General features: G+C 32.1%; 2 protein-coding genes across 4 annotated transcripts in view; one reads left to right on the forward strand and one right to left on the reverse strand.

The window, feature by feature from the left end:
- LOC140052396 (zinc finger protein GLIS3-like) overlaps window positions 1-18,394 on the forward strand; it is a 51,649-nt gene extending 33,255 nt beyond the window's left edge. For 2 of the 3 annotated variants that reach the window (XM_072098000.1, XM_072098001.1), the window contains 8 exons: window positions 1,381-1,542; window positions 2,810-2,920; window positions 3,589-3,757; window positions 7,678-7,879; window positions 8,356-8,480; window positions 9,484-9,516; window positions 13,870-14,166; window positions 14,535-18,394. In XM_072098000.1, the coding sequence (XP_071954101.1) occupies window positions 1,381-1,542; window positions 2,810-2,920; window positions 3,589-3,757; window positions 7,678-7,879; window positions 8,356-8,480; window positions 9,484-9,516; window positions 13,870-14,166; window positions 14,535-14,689 (1,254 nt within the window). In that variant the 3' untranslated portion in view covers window positions 14,690-18,394. The remainder of the gene's footprint in view (window positions 1-1,380; window positions 1,543-2,809; window positions 2,921-3,588; window positions 3,758-7,677; window positions 7,880-8,355; window positions 8,481-9,483; window positions 9,517-13,869; window positions 14,167-14,534) is intronic. The other variant, XM_072098003.1, reaches the window with a different exon arrangement.
- A 974-nt stretch (window positions 18,395-19,368) lies between these two features.
- Window positions 19,369-23,136, reverse strand: LOC140051352 (tax1-binding protein 3-like). Its single transcript, XM_072096542.1, has 4 exons — window positions 22,991-23,136; window positions 22,513-22,611; window positions 20,989-21,066; window positions 19,369-20,851 (listed from the first exon to the last, which is right to left on the reverse strand). The coding sequence occupies exons 1-4, from the start codon at window positions 23,018-23,020 to the stop codon at window positions 20,732-20,734; spliced, it is 327 nt and encodes a 108-aa protein (XP_071952643.1). The 5' UTR covers window positions 23,021-23,136; the 3' UTR covers window positions 19,369-20,731.
- Window positions 23,137-23,213: the final 77 nt, after the last annotated feature.

Raw genomic sequence — 23,213 nt, forward strand, 5'->3', positions numbered from 1 at the left:
CTTGAGCTTATATATTAATTTTGACTGGTGGACTAACATGAAAAGACAATAAGTACAGATTGGGGGAAAGTCTAGTATAAACCTTGCAATAAGTAAAACTTATGAACAGTTACACTAGTACATGTGATCGAGCCACACTAGCGTCAATTAAAAATTGAATTGAGTCCGATGTCATACCATGTTAGTGATGAAGAGGATTTCATGTTTTTGATGGTTTAAATATGGCTTTAAATAAACTACTTGTGATTTACAGTGGCCGCTATGTTAAAGCATGGTTTAAAGTAAACTAGAAATCACCATTCACCACAAGAACAGTAAAGTACAATATAAGTCACTGAACAAAGTATTGTGCGGCTTGATTCATTATTATTTTTTTAGACCATGGAGTAAAGAATAAGTTAGACATTAATCATTTGAACAATGTAAGCCCAATTGCAAATCCTGATTGGAACACTGCCAAACCCTGATAATGAAATAATAAACATAAGATAACATTATGGATTTACTGTTGAACTTTTTATACTCCCAGCTGTCGCTGTTGGTGCAAACAAAAATGAAAATCTTTAGTTTATAGTCAAGACATTAAATAATTTTCAAGTGTTAGCTATTCACAAATAGTATTGTATTAAACGGTATGCATATAAATTTCGCAGAAACTTTCACACTTGTTGTGATTTAAGTATTGTGTATACTATTCCATGACGCATTTAGTTATTTGGATTATCGTACACAAAATATAAGACCGTAATCAAATGATGTTTGATAATGTAAACAAATATATCTAAAATAAATAAAAGTTCTCTAAACTAATCAAATCAAAACAAAGACTATTACTACAATACTCTCTCACCCTTTTAATTCCCCCCCCTCTCCCTCTCTCTTATATTTATTTATTACAGCAATGCACGTACAAATTTTAATTTATAAAGTCATACATAATAAAGTGGCAAAATATTTTCATGTAAATTTGTTTAGTCTTGGAATTGTATTTTTTTTTTTTTTTCGGGGACAAAATCCACCAGAAGTTGTTGAAATTATAGTATCGCCACATCATTTGTCATTTTCATCAGACATATACAGTAGATATATCACACAACTCTTGGCATATGAAGATACCAAGGACCATCCCAATTGCTCAAAATAGAGAGCACATTTATCATCATATTAACCCTTTCCCCCAACATGTCAACAGTGCTGAACTGAAGTTCTAGCATACCAACAGTGAACTGGAAGTTTGACTGCATGTATTGTTGTAGTCCATTTTGTAAATATGCAAAAGAAAATTACACAATTAATATACTGTAGTTTCTAAATAATTGTATTACTTGATAAAAATGTATTTTGTCTTAAATTGTTTTTGTTTTTTGTATGATTTTGTAGTTCGAAGGTTGTAACAAAGCTTTTTCAAGACTTGAGAATCTAAAAATACACCTGCGATCACATACAGGCGAGAAACCATACCTATGTCAACATCCTGGCTGTACGAAAGCCTTCAGTAACTCATCTGACAGGGCTAAGCACCAACGAACGCATCTTGATACAGTAAGTACAGTCAAAAAGTCTTCAGTTACTCGTTGGATAGGGAGCGCTAAGCACCAACGAACAAAGTTGATATGATAAAAGGCTATTGGGATAGTACGTTTATATGAAGAAAACAAAATAAAAAAATTTTAAATTAATTATTTTTAAACAATTCCCCAACTATTTCTTTATTCATTGATCATTCACCTAATATTTGCGGTGAGAACAGAACATAATGAAAAGAAAAAAAACATGAATAACTAAATAAACTAAAAACTTTACAAGCAATAAATCAATCAATCATTAGGAGATCATTTTTCCTGTGCAGAACTTAAATATTTGTTACAAAATTTATCGAATGCATTGTAGTTTTCATGTTATTTAACAGATCATGTAAAGCTCTGTCTACACTATCAAACTAGTTTGACAAAAAAAGTGCAATGTGCCTAAATATTGTAGTGATATGCTTAAATATGGTAGTCATATGACATCATCATGTCCCTATATGGGCTCATCAAATTTGTTTTTGTCACATAAAGTTTAATAGTGTAGACAGAGCTTAATGTGAGTTTTACTTGAATATCAGGTGAACTAAAGTTCTTGTTTTTCGTCAGCACCTAGTTGACCAGTAATGTAAATCATTTCCGCACTGTAACTTACCTTATTCTGGTTCAATGCTATCAGTCTGACAGGTTTTGTGATTGAAATATGCTTTTAAAGATTATATAATGCATCATTTTTTTGTTCAAATCAAACATATCATTTTGTATTGTAATGAAAACTAAAATATCACCTGCTCTTGCAAATATTCCTCCACGAATTATCGATGCTTTCATTATAATATTATCCTCCTTTCTTTTAATCATACATTTTCCCAGACTCTGATGCTAGACCAAAAATTCACATACCGTAATAACTATTTACACATACCAGGGGAATTGTTTAGTATGGTGTGTAAACCCAACAGTTTGTGTCATCAGTTTTAGCATTATAATAGAACCTGGTTGAATATAAAAATGATATATTTATTGTAGAAACAATTGCGATAGACGGTTTGACACTTTTTAGCCATTATCATCACACTGCAGGGCGATGGCTTCCCCAAGCTGAACCAATCCTTTTCTGTCCAGCACAGCTCTAAATCCAGAATATACCAGTAAATGCTGCAATCTCATCTCTCCATCTCTCTGGTTTTTGGTATTCATATAGTCTTGTGTGCCTGTGTTTGGAGCCTATTCTGCAATTAATTCATAATTTTTAGTAATAATCTTTTTTTTTTAATCTCTAGAAACCATATGCATGTCAGATTGCAGGTTGTACTAAACGCTACACAGATCCTAGCTCACTACGCAAGCATGTAAAGGCACACACAGCCAAAGATCAGCAAGCAAGGAAAAAGGTTTGACCAACAGTGTAGTTTAATATAAATATATTATAAAGCTCTATCTACACTATCAAAATTTATGCGACAACAAAATGTGATGTGCCCATATATGGACATGATGATGTCATATCACTACTATATTTAAGCATATCACTACCATATTTGGGCACATCACACTACCATATTTGGGCACATCACACTTCCATATTTGGGCACATCACACTTTTTTTGTCAAACCATTTTGATAATGTAGACAGAGCTTTACGTTTAAAATATGTTCAAATCAGTGCTGTTCAATCATTTACAGTCATTTACATATAGTATAAAAGAACAATAATCTGCCCCAATTTGTATTTGAATTTTTTATGATAAATAAAACCACATGAAAAAAAAATCATGATATCACATATCTAATGTCACATGTCATCTCCCATGGCATCACATTGACCTGTGACAGCTTTATGTTATATCACATTATGACATTATAATATATGACTTAGATGTTGTGATATTGTTAATGTACTCAAACATTAAAACTAAACTAAAAACACGTATATGGTTTCAATGTTCTGTAATTGAAGAATTAATAAAATATTATATAAAACCGCAAAAAAAGCAGTTAAGAAACAAAGTTTTAAGAATATTTCTGTCTCGTATATTTGATTATTTATTTTATTTCACAGCTTCGAACAAGAGAAGATTTCGGTAGGCCTGATATTCTGAACGACTGTTTAACAATTTCTGGATTACAAACGTTTGGACATGCAGACAGTCCGATGGAGATGAGTGACAGCGCCCTCGGAAGATCACTTAATTCCTCGATGACTGGTACCGGTTCCGATATGTTTCCAGGTAAAGCATTTTTGGGTTATCTGAATAAAATAGATTGAAAGTGAGCTATCTGTGTGTCTATCAGTGACTGGATTTCAATGGAGATAAAAAATATACAGCAAAAAGCTAAATCAAAACAGTAGAGTAAAACAGGCAGAAAAAAAGTGCCAAGCTTTCAGACAATACTATTCCTTCATCAGGACTATTCAGAGTACTTGGAAAGAGACTTTTCATCTTTTGTAATCTTTGCCTTAAAATTCACTTAAAATTGATGCTTTGTAAACTATTTGCCTTGATAATAAATAAAATATGATTATGCTAACAAAATGGAAAATCAATAAACATTAAAATATCATAAAACATCAAATGATTAAATAATAATAATAATAACATTCAATGCCTATTAGTATATTATATGATTAGTCTTTCAAAGCAGTTATAAAAAATCCCTATTTTATTTAATAATAAATAAAATAAATTCCTTATATATACATAGATTTTCATTTTGTTACTACAACAAAGCAGTTGTATGTATCATAATGATGACAATAATAATAGTTGATTGTTTTGATTCCGATTGTTTACTGTTGCTATAGTGATATCATTCTATAGCATTGTTATTATACACTTTCCAATAAACGGAATTACTTCCTTTTCAAACGTGTTCAGCATGTTCTCTCTTGCATCCTGTTTCTAAAGAAATACTCCAAAGAACGGTATTATTCAAAATTAGTTGTGGTACTTGTTAATAATTTAAGACTCTGCTGTAGCTTAATTTCTACACAAAATAAAACCGGTTTCTCAGTTATTGGTCCTTTGTGGTTATTGTCATGCAAACATTCGCGCCATTCTGTGAGATTGGTTCGTTTTTGTGAGGATCTTCTAAATTCAAGGACATAAACTTCTTTAGAAATAATCGTTTGTGTACTTCTGTAGGATTAGTATTTAAAAGAAATCCCACAATTCTCATTTATAATATTCCCGCCAGTTCCTTCCGTGGCCCAGCAGGTGTATTGGCCTATCTGATAGAACTTGTGGAGCCACACTCTTCTCATCTTTAACAACAAACACCTGTATTCTAAACACCTGCACATTTGACTATGTGTTATAAAAAGTTTAATTAGCTGAAGATCAGGGAAGAGTGAATAATTTCTAAACAATATACAAATGAAATGAACAACAGAACATATAAATATGGGGAATTTCCCAAATATATAAAATTTAGGACTACTGTTATTTCAAGTAAATACCTACATTTTACCATATATTTAGATTTTACTGAATAGTATGTAAATTATATAGAAATTAAATAATATATTTAATTAAATATATGGCTTCAAATGAAACCATGGAACACTAAATTAGTAATGAAACCTTAATTGTGAATGAGATTTAATTACAGAATTATGGAATTTCCCAACTATATACAATTTAGGACTGCAGAGTTATATCAAATCTTTTAATAGTAAATACCTACATTAACCATATTTATTTACTGAATAGTAAATAATAGAAATTAGATTATAGATTTAATATATATGGCTTCATGAGAAACCGTGGAACACTGTTTATATGAACCAACACTAATTGTGAATGGAATTTAATTAAAGATGGATTCTCCCTGCTAATGAGCTGTAATTAATAATAATAATATAGTAATAATCAAAATGGAAATGAACAAGTTTTCATCGGCGGTACTAATTATAAATTACTTGATGAGTTTCAACAAGTTTTAATTACTATGTTTTTGCTTTGCCATCACATTATATATACAGTATCAACAAAGGACTATAATATAACAAACCCAAATACTTGTCTAATGAAATAATGCAACTTTGGAGCTATAATTCACTAGTGAAACTTTATTATTGTTTTTCTCCAAATTATGTATTTGTGTAAATTTTGTAAAGCAGGCAATCAAATTGAGAACTTTTGAACCTCGTAAATTCATGTTGTATAATGCTTTATACTGTTTGCTTATGATTTATAGAGGGTGTAGAATTAACAAAAACAGTCTGAAAAGTAGGTCTTTTCACAAATTTACAAGTAAATGTTATGTATGTTCGAGAATGCCTGAGGGTGCCGGGAAATTGGAAGGATACATAGACATCCCGGAGATGCTAGAACCACTCTAAGCAACTCTTCCCGCTTGCTGTCAGCTTGATATCAAAGCACATCTCACAAAGGTCGATCTTCAGAACCCTTGAATCCTTTTCGTAATGTGATCTCATTGCTTTTCTTCGCTAGATATCCCAGGTCAAAGACCGATATTCTGGTGCAAAATTGATTCTTAATCTTCACGCTAGTTTGATTTTGGTAGCTAATCAACACTTTGCACTATTTCAAGTGAAAATTACTCGCTACCTTATTCTGTTCTCGAAATAACCATGATTAAAGCACTATGTCCTCATCAGGCTGTATGTGTACACGTTTTTTTATAAAAACCACTACTACTACTACTTCCCCAAGCTCTGTTGTTTTTATTCACATTTATTTACTCATCGTTTATAAATGTAATTTCATAGCATAAATGATGGCAAGGATCCTGCATAGAGAAGTTTACACTTCTGTTTTCGCAGGACCCTTTTACATAAAAAACAATAAACACAACATAATAGATATAAAATTAAAAAAAGCATTTCCTATATACATTTTAGAGTTGTTCATCATCATAAAGCGATAGTGTTTATTTTATTCTGTTTGTTCATATAATAAAAAGTGTACATAAAGTTATAATATTATATTACAAAAACTTTTCATTATTTATGGAAGTTAAAGTAATTTTTCAAGATCAACATATTTATTTATATTTGTGGTTTACAATTTGTTTGCGGTTTATTTTATTTCTATTTATAATAACAGTCGTAACCATTACATCATTTTTTTATGTACGTTTGTTAATGTTTTTCAGAATCAAATTTTAAAAAATAAATGAAATTGATATATTTGAACTGTTTCCTTCTTAGAAATAGAAATGTTAAAGTCGTAATTAATCTTGAAAATTTATGTTTTATTTTCCCTCCAGAACTTTTCCTCATGAAAATTTCTCATGGTGCCAAAACGTCTCCCAAATATTGGTTCTCCTAAGTAACTCAGCAGCCAAATTAATCTAATTATATTTTGCATTACTTTAGAAAACTTGACCTTTTCTTGTTGCCTATCATATTTGCTCTAGGTCAGCAGGTATAAATAACGCACAGGTAGTATGAGAATAACTAATTTACCTGTTTTATGCATGATCACTTTAATACAGGTGTAACATTATCCTAACCGGCAAGATACATTATTTATGATGTACATGACTTTGTGTTAAACTCTGTTTAGTAAAACTTTAATATTTGAACATGTTCTCTTATGAGGAAATTCTTATATAATTCAGTTCAATTCAATTACTATATTTTATAAACTAATGTACAGTATATAAATCTAAAGGCAATTTACAGAAACTGACAACGCTGTGAGTACCAGTGGCTTGATGTCAATCGAGATAATTTAAAATAAGCAAAAACCTAAATCAAAACTGTAAAATAAAAAAGTCACAAAAGAAATGCAAGCTTTTGGAAATTTTTTAGGATATAAAAATTAAATTTGTATTGAATATAATTTTATGTATACAGTGTTTAAACCAAGTAAATAAAATATATGTATATAATAATTTAAGTTGTACTAAAACACACCTCAAACTGTGTCATTTAATTTAGAGGTTGTTTATTCTCATTATGTACTAATTATCATTTTCACCATAAAGATATAAGTATAAATATCGCATTAAAATAAGTAATCTTGGCGTTGTTTTCTGTTCTGATGATGAGAATAGTTTCTCGAAACATGTCAAGACATTTTAAGGCAATTTGCTTGTTTATCAAATGCCTCACAATAGTAACTCGAAAGTTTAAGGAATCATACATGATATATCTAAAATATATATGTTTGTTTTATAGGATTATATTCCAGTGTTCAATCCAGTCGTAGCGGTACAGCGACCGGGGCATCAAACTACGGCAATCTTCACTCGCCTGGACGAAGTGGTACAACAACATGTGCATCCAACTACACTAATCACCAGTCACCCGTACACAGCTTACAAGGGGGATCACATGGTGCTTCCCATCCACTTGCAGCATCTGATGATGCCAGCCAGAGGTATGTTAAAAACTATGGTAAATGTTTATAGTAATTGCCAATGGATGTAAAGAGATTATTTTCAGGAACTCTTAGTATTCCCTGTCACTTCATGTCAGTAAAGAAGGTGGACTAGGCCTATAACAAATAGACAACATATTCTTGTTTAATATGTTCAGTTTATATTCTTTGGTAGTGTGTACAGTGTTGTACTGGGTAGAGGTGGCTGGTTACACCTTGTTGTAACTTTAGGGTAGTACTGTACCACTATTGAAATGCATTCTAGACTCTTATAGCTTGCACTCTATAAAGTGCAGTCTGTCCGAATTAAAAATGGATTTAATTGTACAATACTGTATACTGTATAGTGTACAGTACTGTATATCCTCAAGAAAACTTGTGAAAGTAGACTGTATACCATTGGATCTTCTTTGTTTTACACACTGATTTGAGTTCTGTAGTATTGTTATTAATGTATTTTGCTTCTCTTTTCGTAGAATCAAGTGCTTACCTTCAGTAACAAGAAGAAGTTTTCCCCCTCACCAAGTTCATCTGTCATGCTCAATTCCTCCTCACTCCTTCATGACAGTTCAACTCAAACCTAGACCACCTTCAAATCAAGGTTAGTGTTTATTTTAATACCTTGTACGTGTTGGTACATTTTTTGAAAGAAAAAATTCAACTACAAGAAATTAAATTTGTCAAAAGATAGTTTTTATAAAAGAATAATGATTTATTTGCATCATTTACCAAATTATGACCTAATAGTACTAACATTTTAGACTTTACATATCACTTTAACATTCACTGAATAGCTTACTGAAGTGTCAAAATATATAGAGTTCTGCGGTGCTGACGTCACGACGGTAGGTGGCGCTGCGTGGTTGCTAGCCAACCAAAAAATGCGTTCAACCTGCCTGAGTGACTCCAAGGTCACCAATGGTTTGGAATAGGCTTATTTAAGTAGTCATTTTAAAACTTAATAATGTTCAATAAAAGCAAACTAAAATTTCAAAAGGTCACTAAATATTTGTTTTTAATAACTATTTATTCTTCAACTACAGTTTAAGTTAAAATCAAGCTATGATACATAATTTGATAGAAATACAGATCTATACAGTTTATCAACATAGTAGTTATGAACGCATTTTTTGGTTGGCTAGCAACCATGCAGCGCCACCTATTTTTGTGATGTCACACCGCAGAACTCTATACTGCAATTCAACTTTACAAACTTCTTTTTAATGAAAGGCATGTAATTTTCACATCATTTGCATTGTAAAGACATGTCTATTTGAATTTCAATTGTATTTTTTCAAATCACACTAGATTGCATATCTTTTATTAAAATTGCATGTTAGTCACATTTCATTTTCAAACCATTTATTTATTCTTTGTTTATCGGTAATAGAGAGGTTTCGCAATCTTACGAATACGATAACGAAAACGGATACGTCACGCACACGTATTCGTTTTCGTAAGCCATAAAATTTCACAATTTCACAAATGTATGACGTATCCGTTTTCGTTATCGTATTTGTAAGGTTGCGAAAACCTCCCTAATAATATTTATGCATGATATGTAGTTTTAATGAATATTCATTGGTTCTATTTATAATAAACAGATGAAAATATGCATGATGGTAGTCTAAATACAGGTATTAATTTTATCATTGTTATCATGAATGTTGTACATTGTGGGTAGGTGTACCGCACCCAGCCCTCTCTACACAGTTTACTTTAGAAAGTCTATACAGCTTTAGTACCCACATTAAAGCTTTGTTCTCACTAGGGCACAACAAGACATACAGTACAGTACACGAATGCAAGTAATTTGACCAATCACATGCTATAGTTTGGATGATTCATCGCTTGTGATTGGTTAAAATACTTGCGTTGCATGCATGTCTTCGTGTCGCATCGAAGCTTAAGAAAACTCAGAGCTTTCTTTTAATCTTGCATGTGTGCTTCATCTTCCTAAAGCTATATCTTTAAACAATAATATGTAATTCTCATTTCTTTTTTCTGTATGTTTGTCTAACTGACTCATCTAATATAGTCTTGATATGCTGCTTTTTCTATATTTTTTTTTTACCTGAATGCTACTAATTGATCAATTACAACTCAGTCCAATAAGTTCCACTGTTGAATTTGGTAATGTTGTTGGTTTGCTTCTGTATGTGTGTGTGTATGTTCTAGTTACCATTTCAAAAAACATATTATATATCACCTCTAAAGCTCTGTCTACACTACCAAATATGGTAGTGATATGCCCAAATGTGGTAGTGATATGACATCATCATGTCCATATATGGGCACACCACATAAAGTTTGATAGTGTAGACAGAGCTTAAGAAAGATTAATCTAGGTGGCAAATCATTTCTATCTTATAACTCAATACTGTAGAATTGTTAAATAAAGTTGTTAAAATGTATCATAATTATTTGTGCATACTTTTATTTTTGCTGCCAGTTTCCGGTTTTCTATTTTTGTGACGGTTGAGCCGAAATCGTCATCCACACTTGAAAGTTGATCAGAGACTAGCGTCCTGTTCTCTTTCGTTGAAATTATGGCATGTTGCCTTGAGGCTGTAGCAGGCAACATGACTCAGTAATGCAACAGTGTTCATAAATTTCAAGATACTTCCTTTCCTTTGAAAATGCTATAGATAGATAGTATTGGATTACTTGGTATAGTCACAGTAACCCTATTGTTCTGTCACCTTTCATTGTTCAATCTCTCTGAACATTTTGCGGTCATCTTAAGATTATTAATTCTTAGCAGTTAATTTTTTCAACATGTACAACAATATGATGGAAGTGTTTATGTGTTTTATGTTATCTTAACGGTGCATAGAGTTCTTAGAAAGTGTATTTTGAAAATCCATGTGCACATAAGTCAAGAATTGTCATTCATTCAATTTACAGATGTATAATTTAGACCCATAGGTAATCCCTTATTACTGTAACACAAATGAAAGCGTTAATTCCATATTTGGTCTAAGAATACCAATAGCACACATAATTTGAACTCTAGCAAGTTATGTTCCCTAAGAACACCAACTGCACAGTGGGGGAAGTTGAACACCAGCAAACGGGGAAATGTTTCTTAAGAACACCAACAGCAAACATGAGGTTTCAAGGTGGGCCCCAGCAAAAGATAGGAATTAATTTTTAGGCTCTGGATCTGCCAATGCCATTCGAACAACACAGTGCAGGAAAATGTTCTGTTCTCTACCTTCTAATAAAAAACTGAGATCATAATGGGTTGAACCAACTCCTCCCTAGTGATGGAATGGGTTGTACCAACCCCTCCCTAGTGATCATAATGGGCTATACCAACCCCTCCGTAGTGATCATAATGGGCTGCACCAACCCCTCTCTAGCAATCATAATGGGCTGCACCAACCCCTCCCTAGTGATAATAATGGGCTGCACCAACCCCTCTCTAGTGATCATATGGGCTGCACCAACCCCTCCCTAGTGATCATAATCGGCTGCACCAACGCCTCTAGTGATCATAATGGGCTGCACCAACCCCTCCCTAGTGATCATAATGGGCTGTACCAACGCCTTCCTGGTGATGGAATTGGCTGTACCAACCCCTCCCTAGTGATCATATGGGCTGCACCAACCCCTCCCTAGTGATCATAATGGGCTGCAGCAACCTCTCTCTAGTGATCATAATGGGCTGCACCAACCCCTCCCTAGTGATCATAATGGGCTGTACCAACGCCTTCCTTGTGATGGAATTGGCTGTACCAACCCCTCCCTAGTGATGGAAGGGACTGTACCAACCCCTCCCTAGTAATGGAATAGGCTGTACCAACCCTTCCCTAGTGATGGAATGGGCTTTACCAACCCCTCCCTAGTGATCATAATGGGCTATACCAACCCCACCCTAGTGATCATAATTGGCTGCACCAACCCTTCCCTAGTGATCATAATGGGCTATACCAACCCCACCCTAGTGATCATAATTGGCTGCACCAACCCTTCCCTAGTGATGGAATGGTACATCCAGCATTTTAAGTACTACAGCTGCATACCCTGGGAATTATCAGGTACTTCACTGACATGTTTATTTTAACAGGTGCATTGATATCAGGTGCATGGTGTATCTAGGTTGTTTCGTTATATTCTGCTTCCTCTCAATCTTTTGTAAACGCTTTTACCATCCGTTTTAATATTGATCATCATAGCTTCTTTAATCATTGTCTAAGTAGTGCAGTCAACCATAGCTTTACATTTTGTAATGAATATTGACAATTATACTTTTAACCGTATTATGTCCACCTGACTTGTTTAATGCATAAAGTGTTTTTACATACAAATTGATATTTTAATTCACCTAACTTTCCCCATCAGTTGAATGTAATCATTTTCAGTGCACTTTTGAATGCATATCCGCTGTGAGAAGTACAATGTCATTACCAAAATTAAAGGGCTGGGTATATTTATATTCAAATGTATTGACCATTAACAGTCAAGCCTAAAGCAAAGAGCACCATTGTGTATACTGTTATTGCATCATGTCTCAACAGGTTAAAGCTTAATGTTTTTTGTGGTTATGATTTTCATATACTATGGTTATTAATACATTATTTATCCAAGATAATATCTTGTTGAAAAATTGATTAAATAAGTTTAAGGCAAAATTATTATGAACTTGTGAATCAAGAATCCCACAGGGCAATTGGTCAAGGTAAAGGGTGCGCGCATGCAGGTGAGAGATACTAGTTGAACGGTTCATCCAAGTAGCCTAGGGGCTAGCCCAGCATGTTCTGCATAAACACATTATTCCAACCCAGATAAAAGGTCTGTTTCATGACCTCCTTTCACCAGTTTTACTTACTGTAAGAATGCACGTTCTCTTCAGCCTAGCATGAAATGCTCTTTGGCCTAATTTATTTTAATTTATGTAAAGATTTTGACCATGTGAAATAGAAGTAACAATGGTCACTTTATCTCCCTGCTTTAAGGTTATTGCCATTTTCTCATAGAAATCATCTTGGAATACTTTATAAAATCAAAAGGAAAAACGAAAGAAACTTGTTAAAAATTGAGATAATAATACAGTTGTCACCATAAGTTTATATTACAATTTATATACACAAATAAAAAGTTCAAAGTAATAGAAAATAGATAAAAGAATTCGAAGAGGAAGTAAAAATAATGATACTTGATAGATAGGAAACGTGTAATTTGAAAAAACAATGTACAAAAGCCATAGTTGTTTAAATATTTTAACCATCTAAATTCAAAGAGTATTTATACTTTTATTTTAAACTTTAGTTTGATTATGTTGTGTTTGTACCTGTATAGATGGGTTACCGTACTGTTTATTCACACGAATTGTTTACTGGTAACCAAAGATTTGATACAGATGTAACAATGGGTTTATTATCGTGATTGTGCGTCACACAATCAGAAGTAACATGTGATCACTATATCCACTGAGCCTTGTAGTTTATCAAAAAGCTTTTGTTTAATAGAAAATGATCTTGGGAAGAAGGCAGAAAATGTTACCATAGATGTAATGTGCAACCATTTGGGACATGGCTCAATGGTTTTTATGGACTGTATTATAATGGTTTCTTTTTCACTAGTTTCATGTACTAGTGTATTTTGTTTTTGAATCTGGTCTGTATGAGGAAGTTAATTAGTTAACTATCATGTTACTCTCCCCTGATACGATTTTTATATTAATAAATGTAGACAGAGTTGTTTTTACACTGGTTGGCCAATTATACTTGCCTTTAAAATATTAGCACTGTGTTGTTTATCGTCACTCTTCACCTGGTTTCATTTTTTTTTTCTGTATTTGTATTGTAAAAAGTTTGATGTGTTGTCAAAATGGGTGAAAGGTAGAAATTTATGTCTTTTTGTTTATAAATTTCAAGCAAAGTAGAACAGGTTGTGATCCCATTTTTTTTTAAACATTTCTCCTATTGTGTCAGTTACCATGTCCAATTGCATTTTTTTTATGTTGTCATTTTTCTTATTTGTAGGCCTAGGAAATTGCAACAAGCACCAAGCTAGCAACATGCCACACCCTCCTATTGGTCAGCCCAACAATCGTATGATGGTACATCGTTCCCAGATGGTGCGTCCTAGTCTCACACTACAAACTCTGCATCCTATACCAAGACCAATTAATAACAATAATAACAATGAATACAAGTCTCCTAAAGGTTTGCTAGCAATACCAACTTTTGAAGAAACATTGACGCCTACATCACCTCAACTCAATGTTGAGACAATAGAGAGGGCGCTGTCTGCTCATTCTGTCAGAATATCTGAGAGTTGTAAGTAAATTTACTTGATGGTTTACAGTTGTGCATGATCAGTTTTTCGTTTTTTAGTAAACCTAAAATAATGTGTTTAATAATAACTTGCTTCTCTAAATAGTGGCACATCGTAGTTTGTAGTTAATATCCATATTTAATATTTATGTACGCTTGTTAACATAAGAGGAGTCTTATGTAAATGTGTGAAAAATTAATCGAATCAAACAAATTACTCCTCGTATATTAATTACACCATGAAAGAGTGAAATTACACTTTCACTCTTTCCTGATTGCACAAAAATATTGTTATTATTGGCTTTTTTAAGACACATCCTAAACCGCTACAGTGTTGCAAAGTTTTATTGTATATTTTACTTTCTTTTCAGTTTACAATGATTTACCAACAACTCCAAGTGAGTTTGGTGCGTCCATCTTAAGTGCAACTCACACCATAGAAGACACTCAAAGTATGCTGCAAATGAACGCAATTGATCGTTGCCCGAGCCAACTCTCAGCCGTATACGCAGATGGCGCATCTTAGGACCATTTTTTTACATTTCTTTTCACGCACAATCATTTTACATTCATAAAATAGATATATATTTTTAGATATTTTTATTGTATTTCACTATGTAAAGTTTTACATATTTTTGGTAGACAGTGTGCCTACTGTGTGGCCCAAACATTTTTCTACAACTAACACAGTCATGCTACACATTTAAATATTATAGTACCTGATTCATAAAATTTATAGAAAAACTGTATTAAATTTTAAACAAAATATAAATTTCAATAATATTCTAGTAGTATTTTCAGTGAAATATGATTTTATAAAACACATTCCAGTAAATTTTAACAGAAAAAGTTTCACAAATTGTTTTTTACATAAAAATGGCAAAAATCATTTTTTGATTTTAGAAATCTTTTATCATGCTTTATGAACAATTTTTGTTTAAAACTTTTTTGATGCATAACACTTCCTAATAACTATTGATGTACTGTATAAATAAATATGATATAAATGTTGATTGCCAAGGTCTGCATTAGTTCCGCATACATCTTTTTATAAGAAAGGAAACTATTTTGAAATTAGACAAAATAAATAAAAGCCACTGATTGCCATTACTTTATTGAAAAGAAATAAAACATAAAACATAAAATTGAACATGTCCAAAAACAACAGATTTCTTATTAAAAAGTAAATCAAAGGACCAAAACGTGTTTTTAACTTATAATCTATATTTTTATTTAGGATCATATTATGTAAATATATAAATATCTATTACATTATTTTACATATATTTTTCTGTGCTTAAAAAGTGCCTATGATAAAGATCTTTGCAATTATTTTAGTGAAGTTATATTTTAGGAAAATAATTGAAATGACAATAAGAAACTTATTTTGCTAAAAATAGTAGTTTTGTATGTGTAACCAGTGTTTGAGAATACCGGATTGTTTGTATAGCTAATAATGATTATTTAATTTATTGTTTATACATTGCTAACGTACTGTACATGCAAACTTATAACTGAAATGTATTTCCGCAACAACATTTTTAATGAGTGTTTACAGTTCTATTTTAATGTGATTTATGTAAAACTCTACTTGTATATAATCTGTATCAACTCTATTTTTATTACTTTCTACAAATTAGCATTTAAAAAAAAAGAAATATTCTTATATTTAAATACAATATTCATTCAAAATGATATTGTAAGGTATATAGTTTTGTAATCAGAAAATTGTAATTAATAGCTCAGTTTAAGGTTCCCATTAGATGTGTTGTGCAGACCTGCTGTATGTAGACTGATGTACAATGGTACTGGAGAACATTTTTTACTAGTGGTAGAGCTGTCTCCTGCAGAATAAGAGTATTTTTATATTTATTTTACTTGTTCAGGCTTGCCAGAGAATACTGCCTTTTTGATTGCATGATGCTGCACCATTGGCTATGATGCAGCATCACTGACTATGATGCAGCATCACTGACTATGATGCAGCGTCACTGACTATGATGCAGCGTCACTGACTATGATGCAGCGTCACTGACTATGATGCAGCATCACTGACTATGATGCAGCGTCACTGACTATGATGCAGCATCACTGACTATGATGCAGCATCACTGACTATGATGCAGCATCACTGACTATGATGCAGCGTCACTGACTATGATGCAGCATCACTGACTATGATGCAGCATCACTGACTATGATGCAGCATCACTGACTATGATGCAGCGTCACTGACTATGATGCAGCATCACTGACTATGATGCAGCGTCACTGACTATGATGCAGCGTCACTGACTATGATGCAGCGTCAATGACTATGATGCAGCGTCACTGACTATGATGCAGCATCACTGACTATGATGCAGCGCCATTGGCTATGATGCAATAGAACATAACAAACATGTGCATACTTCGAGCCAATCAGCATTAAGATAGGAAAGTTAGTCAAAGCACAGGAAGATTTTTAAATTATGCAGATGTCTGTTATGTTACTTTTGGTGAGGCATCATGCAAGACAAAAAGTTTGTATTATCTAATAGATTAGATAAATTTGTGATGTTTTGTTTAAAAAAATAAACCAACCGTATTATCAGGTGGTAATTGGTTACCAATAATGATTGTGTTTGGTACTATAAAGATGATTTGTATGCCTAAACATACTGTATAAATAGCCCTGCTATGCGTTGATAATTAGAAGATGCTTGCTGCAGCACATTGAATATTCAAATAAGCTTATGCATATGCATGTAAATAATAAGTTACAACGTACAAACTGTATATTTTTGTACGTTGTTTTGTTGCACTGTATATATTGCCTTTGCGTGTGTGTGTGCTATTTTAAACAACTCCAGTAGTTTAGGATGTATGTTAAAAAAAAGTTGATTTTAAAGGAAACATATGTTCTAGTATGTAAATAAATTTACATATTATTGAATTATGTAGAGTAATTTACATACTGTTTTTAATAACCTGAATTTACATATACAGTAAGTTATGTATAATGTTTTATGATGTTTTTTTAATGAAGTTTACATTCCTGATATATTCATCAACAATATTAATTGTGCTCCAAGTCCGTATTATATTTCCATTCCGACCAAATCTAATTATAATGTATTGAATAATATTATTCATTATTCCTTTTGGGAGTATGATTTCAAGCCATAAAAAATACCTTGATTTTGATACAACATTCCTTTGTATTATCTGTGACCAAATTACTGTATCTGAAATGTTTTGACCAATTGCAGTAATATGTAATTATAATGTATTACAATAACTAAATGGATTACCTTGCTGTTTGTATTTGTAAGATATGACATATAATTTAGTTAATGCTGTTTTAAATTAAGAAATTTAGTATTGCATTAATAATATATTATACTATATGCATATTATTTCCATTCCATGAAATGCATGATTGTATTTAACCATAATATATGATTGTATTTAACCATAATATATGACATGTCAATGTAAGAAGCCGTCCATAATTTAAGAATCACTACATCCGTCCATTGATGTATTCAGTACTGTTTATATAATGAATTTGAAAAAAATACTAGGAAGAATTTCTCTAATCAAACCAAAATGCTGTATTAATGTACTAAATTAAATTTAATTAAATTACTAAATTTTAGTTAATATGCAAAGACATGTGAATCTAAACTGTTAACATAACATTGAGTTTTAAATACCATTGAAAATTAATCATTTACCATTTTAAATTTAAGGATATAACATTTTATCAATTGGATATTGAATTGAATTATGTGTGCTGTGTCGGTTAGGGTTAATTGGTTTAGTGAGTTATGTGGTGTTACCCGGGATTTTGACTAATTGGTACGTTTTATTTAATTGGGAAAGAGAAAATAACGAATGCGAGTGTGTTGTATCACAATGTTTGTTAGATATCTGGACTGGTCAAGTCTGTTTGACCACTTTAGTTGAAGTGACCACTTGTTCAATGTTAACCCTTGTAAACTGCAGATGATGTACTGTTAAATTCCACAATTTGTTTTATTCAATGGTTTCACAGAAACTATATACTGCTAAAAATTTGTTTTATAAATGTGTATATTATATAGGTATATATATTTCCATGCAAAAACAGCAGTAATCCGTTTAAAAATGGTTAAATATAAAGTTTTGCATTTAACTGAGAGTTTTTTGGTTTAATATTTTTTTGGAAAGAATAATTACAGAAAATATTCTGTATGTACTGTATGTGTTTGTGTAGTTAGTATGAAAATGATTAAAGTACAAAAAGTATTATATTTTGTGCGTATTTTTTTCTCACATTAACCATAATTAAATTGTAAAAAATTCATATTTTTTATAAATTTGCGAAATCTGCTGTACTAACTATAGTTGAAGGCATTCAGTAAGTTATAATACTAGCGCATAATAATTACTAAAGCCTATATTTATAAATAAAAAGGTTGGCCATTTTCTGACAAACTGCCTGTACAGGTAATTTATTGCTATATATGCACATATATTGTGTTTTAAAGATGGAATAATATTTATGCAAATATATTGCTATTTTGGCCATTTTTCAGGGATTTTTTTCACAAAACTGCCAAAATGTAGACCCTTTTATTTTTTTATATAACTTCTTACTATGCATCTATAAGATGATGATAACACAATGTATCATATGTAGCAATATTATTGTATAATAATTTAATTTTGAAAATTGCATATTTTGGGCATTTTCAGAAAAAATCCCTGTACTATAGCACAGGGATTTTTTCAAAAAATTTCCAAATTTTGACCTTTTTATTTTTTTATATAATTGCTTACGTCTATATGATATATAAAAGCATATGCAGCAATACTATTGCATAATAATTCAATCTTGAAAAGTGCATATTTTGGCCATTTTGGACATACTGTACAGGGAAAACGGCCAAATTTTGAGCTTTGTAGATTTCAACATATAGTAGGAATCAATGAAACCATGCATAACGCAATATAGGTGTCTAACTGTAGTAATATTAGCTTCTAATATTGATTTTATTATGAAAAGTCTGTAGTTTTCGGTTATTTGTTCTTGGGAATTATTATATTGACGATCTTAATATTTTAATATAATTTAGTTCCAACACTTACAATATCAATATGTAATTTAAAACACAACAGCAATACCAAGATATTATGAGAAACAATCACAAACAACAGGTGATACAAAATATTGCTCTTGAAATTTCGTTTTAATAAATTGCAAATGGATAAGAACATATTAGTAATAAAGCTAAAGTAAATGATATCACTATAAAATTGCATAATACATAATAATTTAATGAATATGGCTTTGAATTTAATGTATAGAGAAGGCCTATACCTAAAGACCATGTATTATGTACACTGTTAGTGCCTTCTCATGTAGCCAACACAATTTGGTATAAACCCATTTCATGCATAATGATCAGTAATGGCAGTATATACTGTCTGCAGTGGTGATATGAGCACTCACCGGCTAAATCCAGGGGCTGTATTCACCATTCCCAATTAGGCTAAGGAAAAAACCCTTAAAATTAAATCAATCTCTTATCTAAGTGAATACAATTTAAGAGAAATACTTAAATATTTATTGAGTGAAGTGTAATACTAAATATTTACAGGAAATATCTCACTTGAGTGGTGAATATGGCCACAGGGCCTAAGAGTTTATGGGGCCTCAGAGCATGAGCAGCGTTCAGTGCTAAACCAGGGATCTTTCTCCCTGCATTTCACCACTGTCTAGTTGAATGAATACAAGTAATAACGCCACACACATGCTGTACATGTTATAATCTAGAAAATCTGGAAGTTCTATATAAGCACATATACATAAATTACTATCTACTCTACAAAAACTAATTAATAGTCTAGTAATTGTTACCATTATTAATATCACTATTCTACTAGCAAGACTTCAGCAAATCTATACATTTTTTTAAATGATGGAAAATTAATATATTAAAATGCAATTTAGTTTGAATTTGATCCTAAATAAATGGATAAAATGTGCATTATATGGTTAAAATGACACAGTTCGTTTTATCTTTAGTATGGTAGTCTAGCTTTATCAACAAAAAGTCAGAGTTTGGAGACATCAATTCATACAGTAGTTGTCTTGCTTAAAATTATGAAATATTGCACTGCAAATGTTTTACTAAACATATTTAATAAATTGATTAATAGGTAAATTAGATAGGTGGGGTAATATTTAGTAACTTGCATATGCTTGATAGACATAGCACCATTTTAAAGCTAATTGTATGTCCTACTCTTGGCATTATCCTTGGACTTATTTATAAAAAATAATTGCTATACATGGACATGATGATGTCGTATCACTACCATATTTAAGCATATCCTTACCATATTTGGGCACATCACACTTCTTTTGTCAAACTAGTTTGATAGTGTAGACAAAGCTTTATGGTGAATTTTGATTCACACTCAAAATTACTTTGCAAAGATTCATTATCTATAGCAAAAGATGACATATTCAGTTTCCCTGAAATTAAAGTTGAAATGAAATGTTTCCTGATTTTCTATGTTGTTTGATTAGTTTTCATCAACGTCCTCGGATTATGGAAGGTCGGGTCACTTTCAGCATCACTTGTGTTTCTTTCTCTTTACTCAAAAGTTTAACAGCGTGTTTATGAGTAGCCATGGTAACATCATAACCATTAACCTAAACAAACATAATTTCAGAATGTAAACAAAAATCAACTTTAAAAAAAATAGTTATTGTTTGCATTGTTATTATAAAGTAGGGAGTATTTTCATTAAACAATAGTGTTTTTAATTTTTTTAACTTGTCAGCATTACCTCTAGAATCTTATCTCCTACTTGAAGTCCTCCAACCTCTGCTGGACCACCAGAGGCTACTTTTGTCACAAATATTCCCTGAAAAAAAAATGCAAGTAAAACTAAATTTAAAATGGCTGATAAATCATTAAAAAAAAGGTTCAAAATGACATTAAAAACACCTTTTTTTTTTTAAATGAAAAGGTATTATTACAACAAATGGTGAGTAAAGAAGATGGTAAATAATGCGGGCCTACGCCTTAAAAAGATGATGGTGAGGTTAACCAGCAAGTTGGTTAACCAGAAAGTTTATTAACCAGCAAGTAGGTTAACCAACAAGTTGGTTAACAAGCAAGTTGGTTAACCAGCAAGGCTGTTAACCAGCAAGTTGGTTAACAAGCAAGTTGGTTAACAAGCAAGTTGGTTAACAAGCAAGTTGGTTAACCAGCAAGTTTGTTAACCAGCAAGTTTGTTAACCAGCAAGTTTGTTAACAAGCAAGTTTGTTAACCAGCAAGTTTGTTAACCAGCAAGTTTGTTAACCAGCAAGTTTGTTAACCAGCAAGTTTGTTAACCAGCAAGTTGGTTAACCAGCAAGTTGGTTAACAAGCAAGTTGGTTAACTAGAAAGTAGGTTAAAGCCCCATTCCCTACGTTTTTTAGATTTAATTTAAGATCACAAACTATATTTAATGTAAAAATAATACTATATGGTCCTATTGCGATAACTTTTTTCATCTTTAAACGGTTAAAAATGTGAAAAATAAGTCGATTCTAATAATTATAGCGGCCCGCTATAAATCCCAAAATGCATTGCGCGCGGATTGATATTTTTGTTTTTCACCTGTAATTCGCCCACTTTTCGATCGATCGTGAGGCCAAAACAAATGGAAGACTCCTAACTTTTCAGCGAAAATACCGGGTTTTCCCCAATTTGTATCAACGGAGTCTGGCAAAAATAGAAAGACAATTAATGCAGCAACTATACAACGTCAGGCTAGGTATATAGCTAGCGTACGATGTTCGTACGTTACCGATGTTTACCAGCTAGGCCTACAAAACTAAGCCTAGCTAGGCTAGGCCTAAGACCGTCCACGAGAGGTCGATCGCCGCGAGCTACTTAGGTAGTGCATTGTTTTTCACTTTTTATCATAATTTACCATAAAACGTACATTTAAGACAAGGAATGACATGGTTTAATGTTTTTAAAGTGATATATATGTATTATTTTCCAAAAAACGTCCAAAATTGCAGGGAAGGGGTCTTTAACTAGCAAGTTTGCTAACCAGCAAGTAGGTTAACCAACAAGTTGGTTAACAAGCAAGTTGGTTAACCAGCAAGTTTGTTAACCAGCAAGTTGGTTAACAAGGAAGTTGGTTAACCAGCAAGGTTGTTAACCAGCAAGTTGGATAACCAGCAAGTTGGTTAACAAGCAAGTTGGTTAACAAGCAAGTTGGTTAACAAGCAAGTTGGTTAACCAGCGAATTTGTTAATCAGCAAGTTTGGTAACCAGCAAGTTACAGTGTTGTGACCGGTGATACTATATACCTTATCATTTGTACTAAATGGGTTCTTTGAAGCATCCTGATCAATACCACCAGCTATGCTAAAACCAAGGCCTGGGTTCTTCACCACAGTTATCTCAACCTTAAAAAATTACAATATCAATCAGAAAATATTTTAGTAGTATAGACCTAGTACTAGTAGTTTGTTTTTAATTGGTCAGAAAGTTTTCAAGTATCCAGTACACAAATCAAAGATCATAGGCTACATATAAGGGCCTAGGCCTATATATAGGGTGACATTTATAATCATAGCAAATTGTTTTATTTATTTTTCGTATATAAAAAAAATCAAATTGATCCAACTTCCAAAAACGGAAGCATTATACCAGGTTGATTAACAATGAGTCAGGCGAGATGATGAACAAAAAAAAACAGATAATATGCGCGGTACCTGTCTTGATTCATGGAGTCATGCTTGATCATTATATGCTATCGTTTGAATAAGAAATAAATCAACTTACACACGGTATACCTGATCCAACAAATGACATCCTACTAAAGAAACTATAAATTCTACTTGAATCTAATCAAGTATGCCCAAATTTGGTAAACGCCTTAGATTAAGATTTGACGGTGTAATTTGTTTACCTTGCTTCTCTTCTTTGAATCATCCATGCGTGACCATGACCTAGTAAACCCGGAAATACAGGTATGATGAGGGCGTTTATAAAAATGGTTCCCGTA

Source organism: Antedon mediterranea, chromosome 6 (assembly GCF_964355755.1).
Source record: "Antedon mediterranea chromosome 6, ecAntMedi1.1, whole genome shotgun sequence".
Classification (NCBI taxonomy): Eukaryota; Metazoa; Echinodermata; class Crinoidea; order Comatulida; family Antedonidae; genus Antedon; species Antedon mediterranea.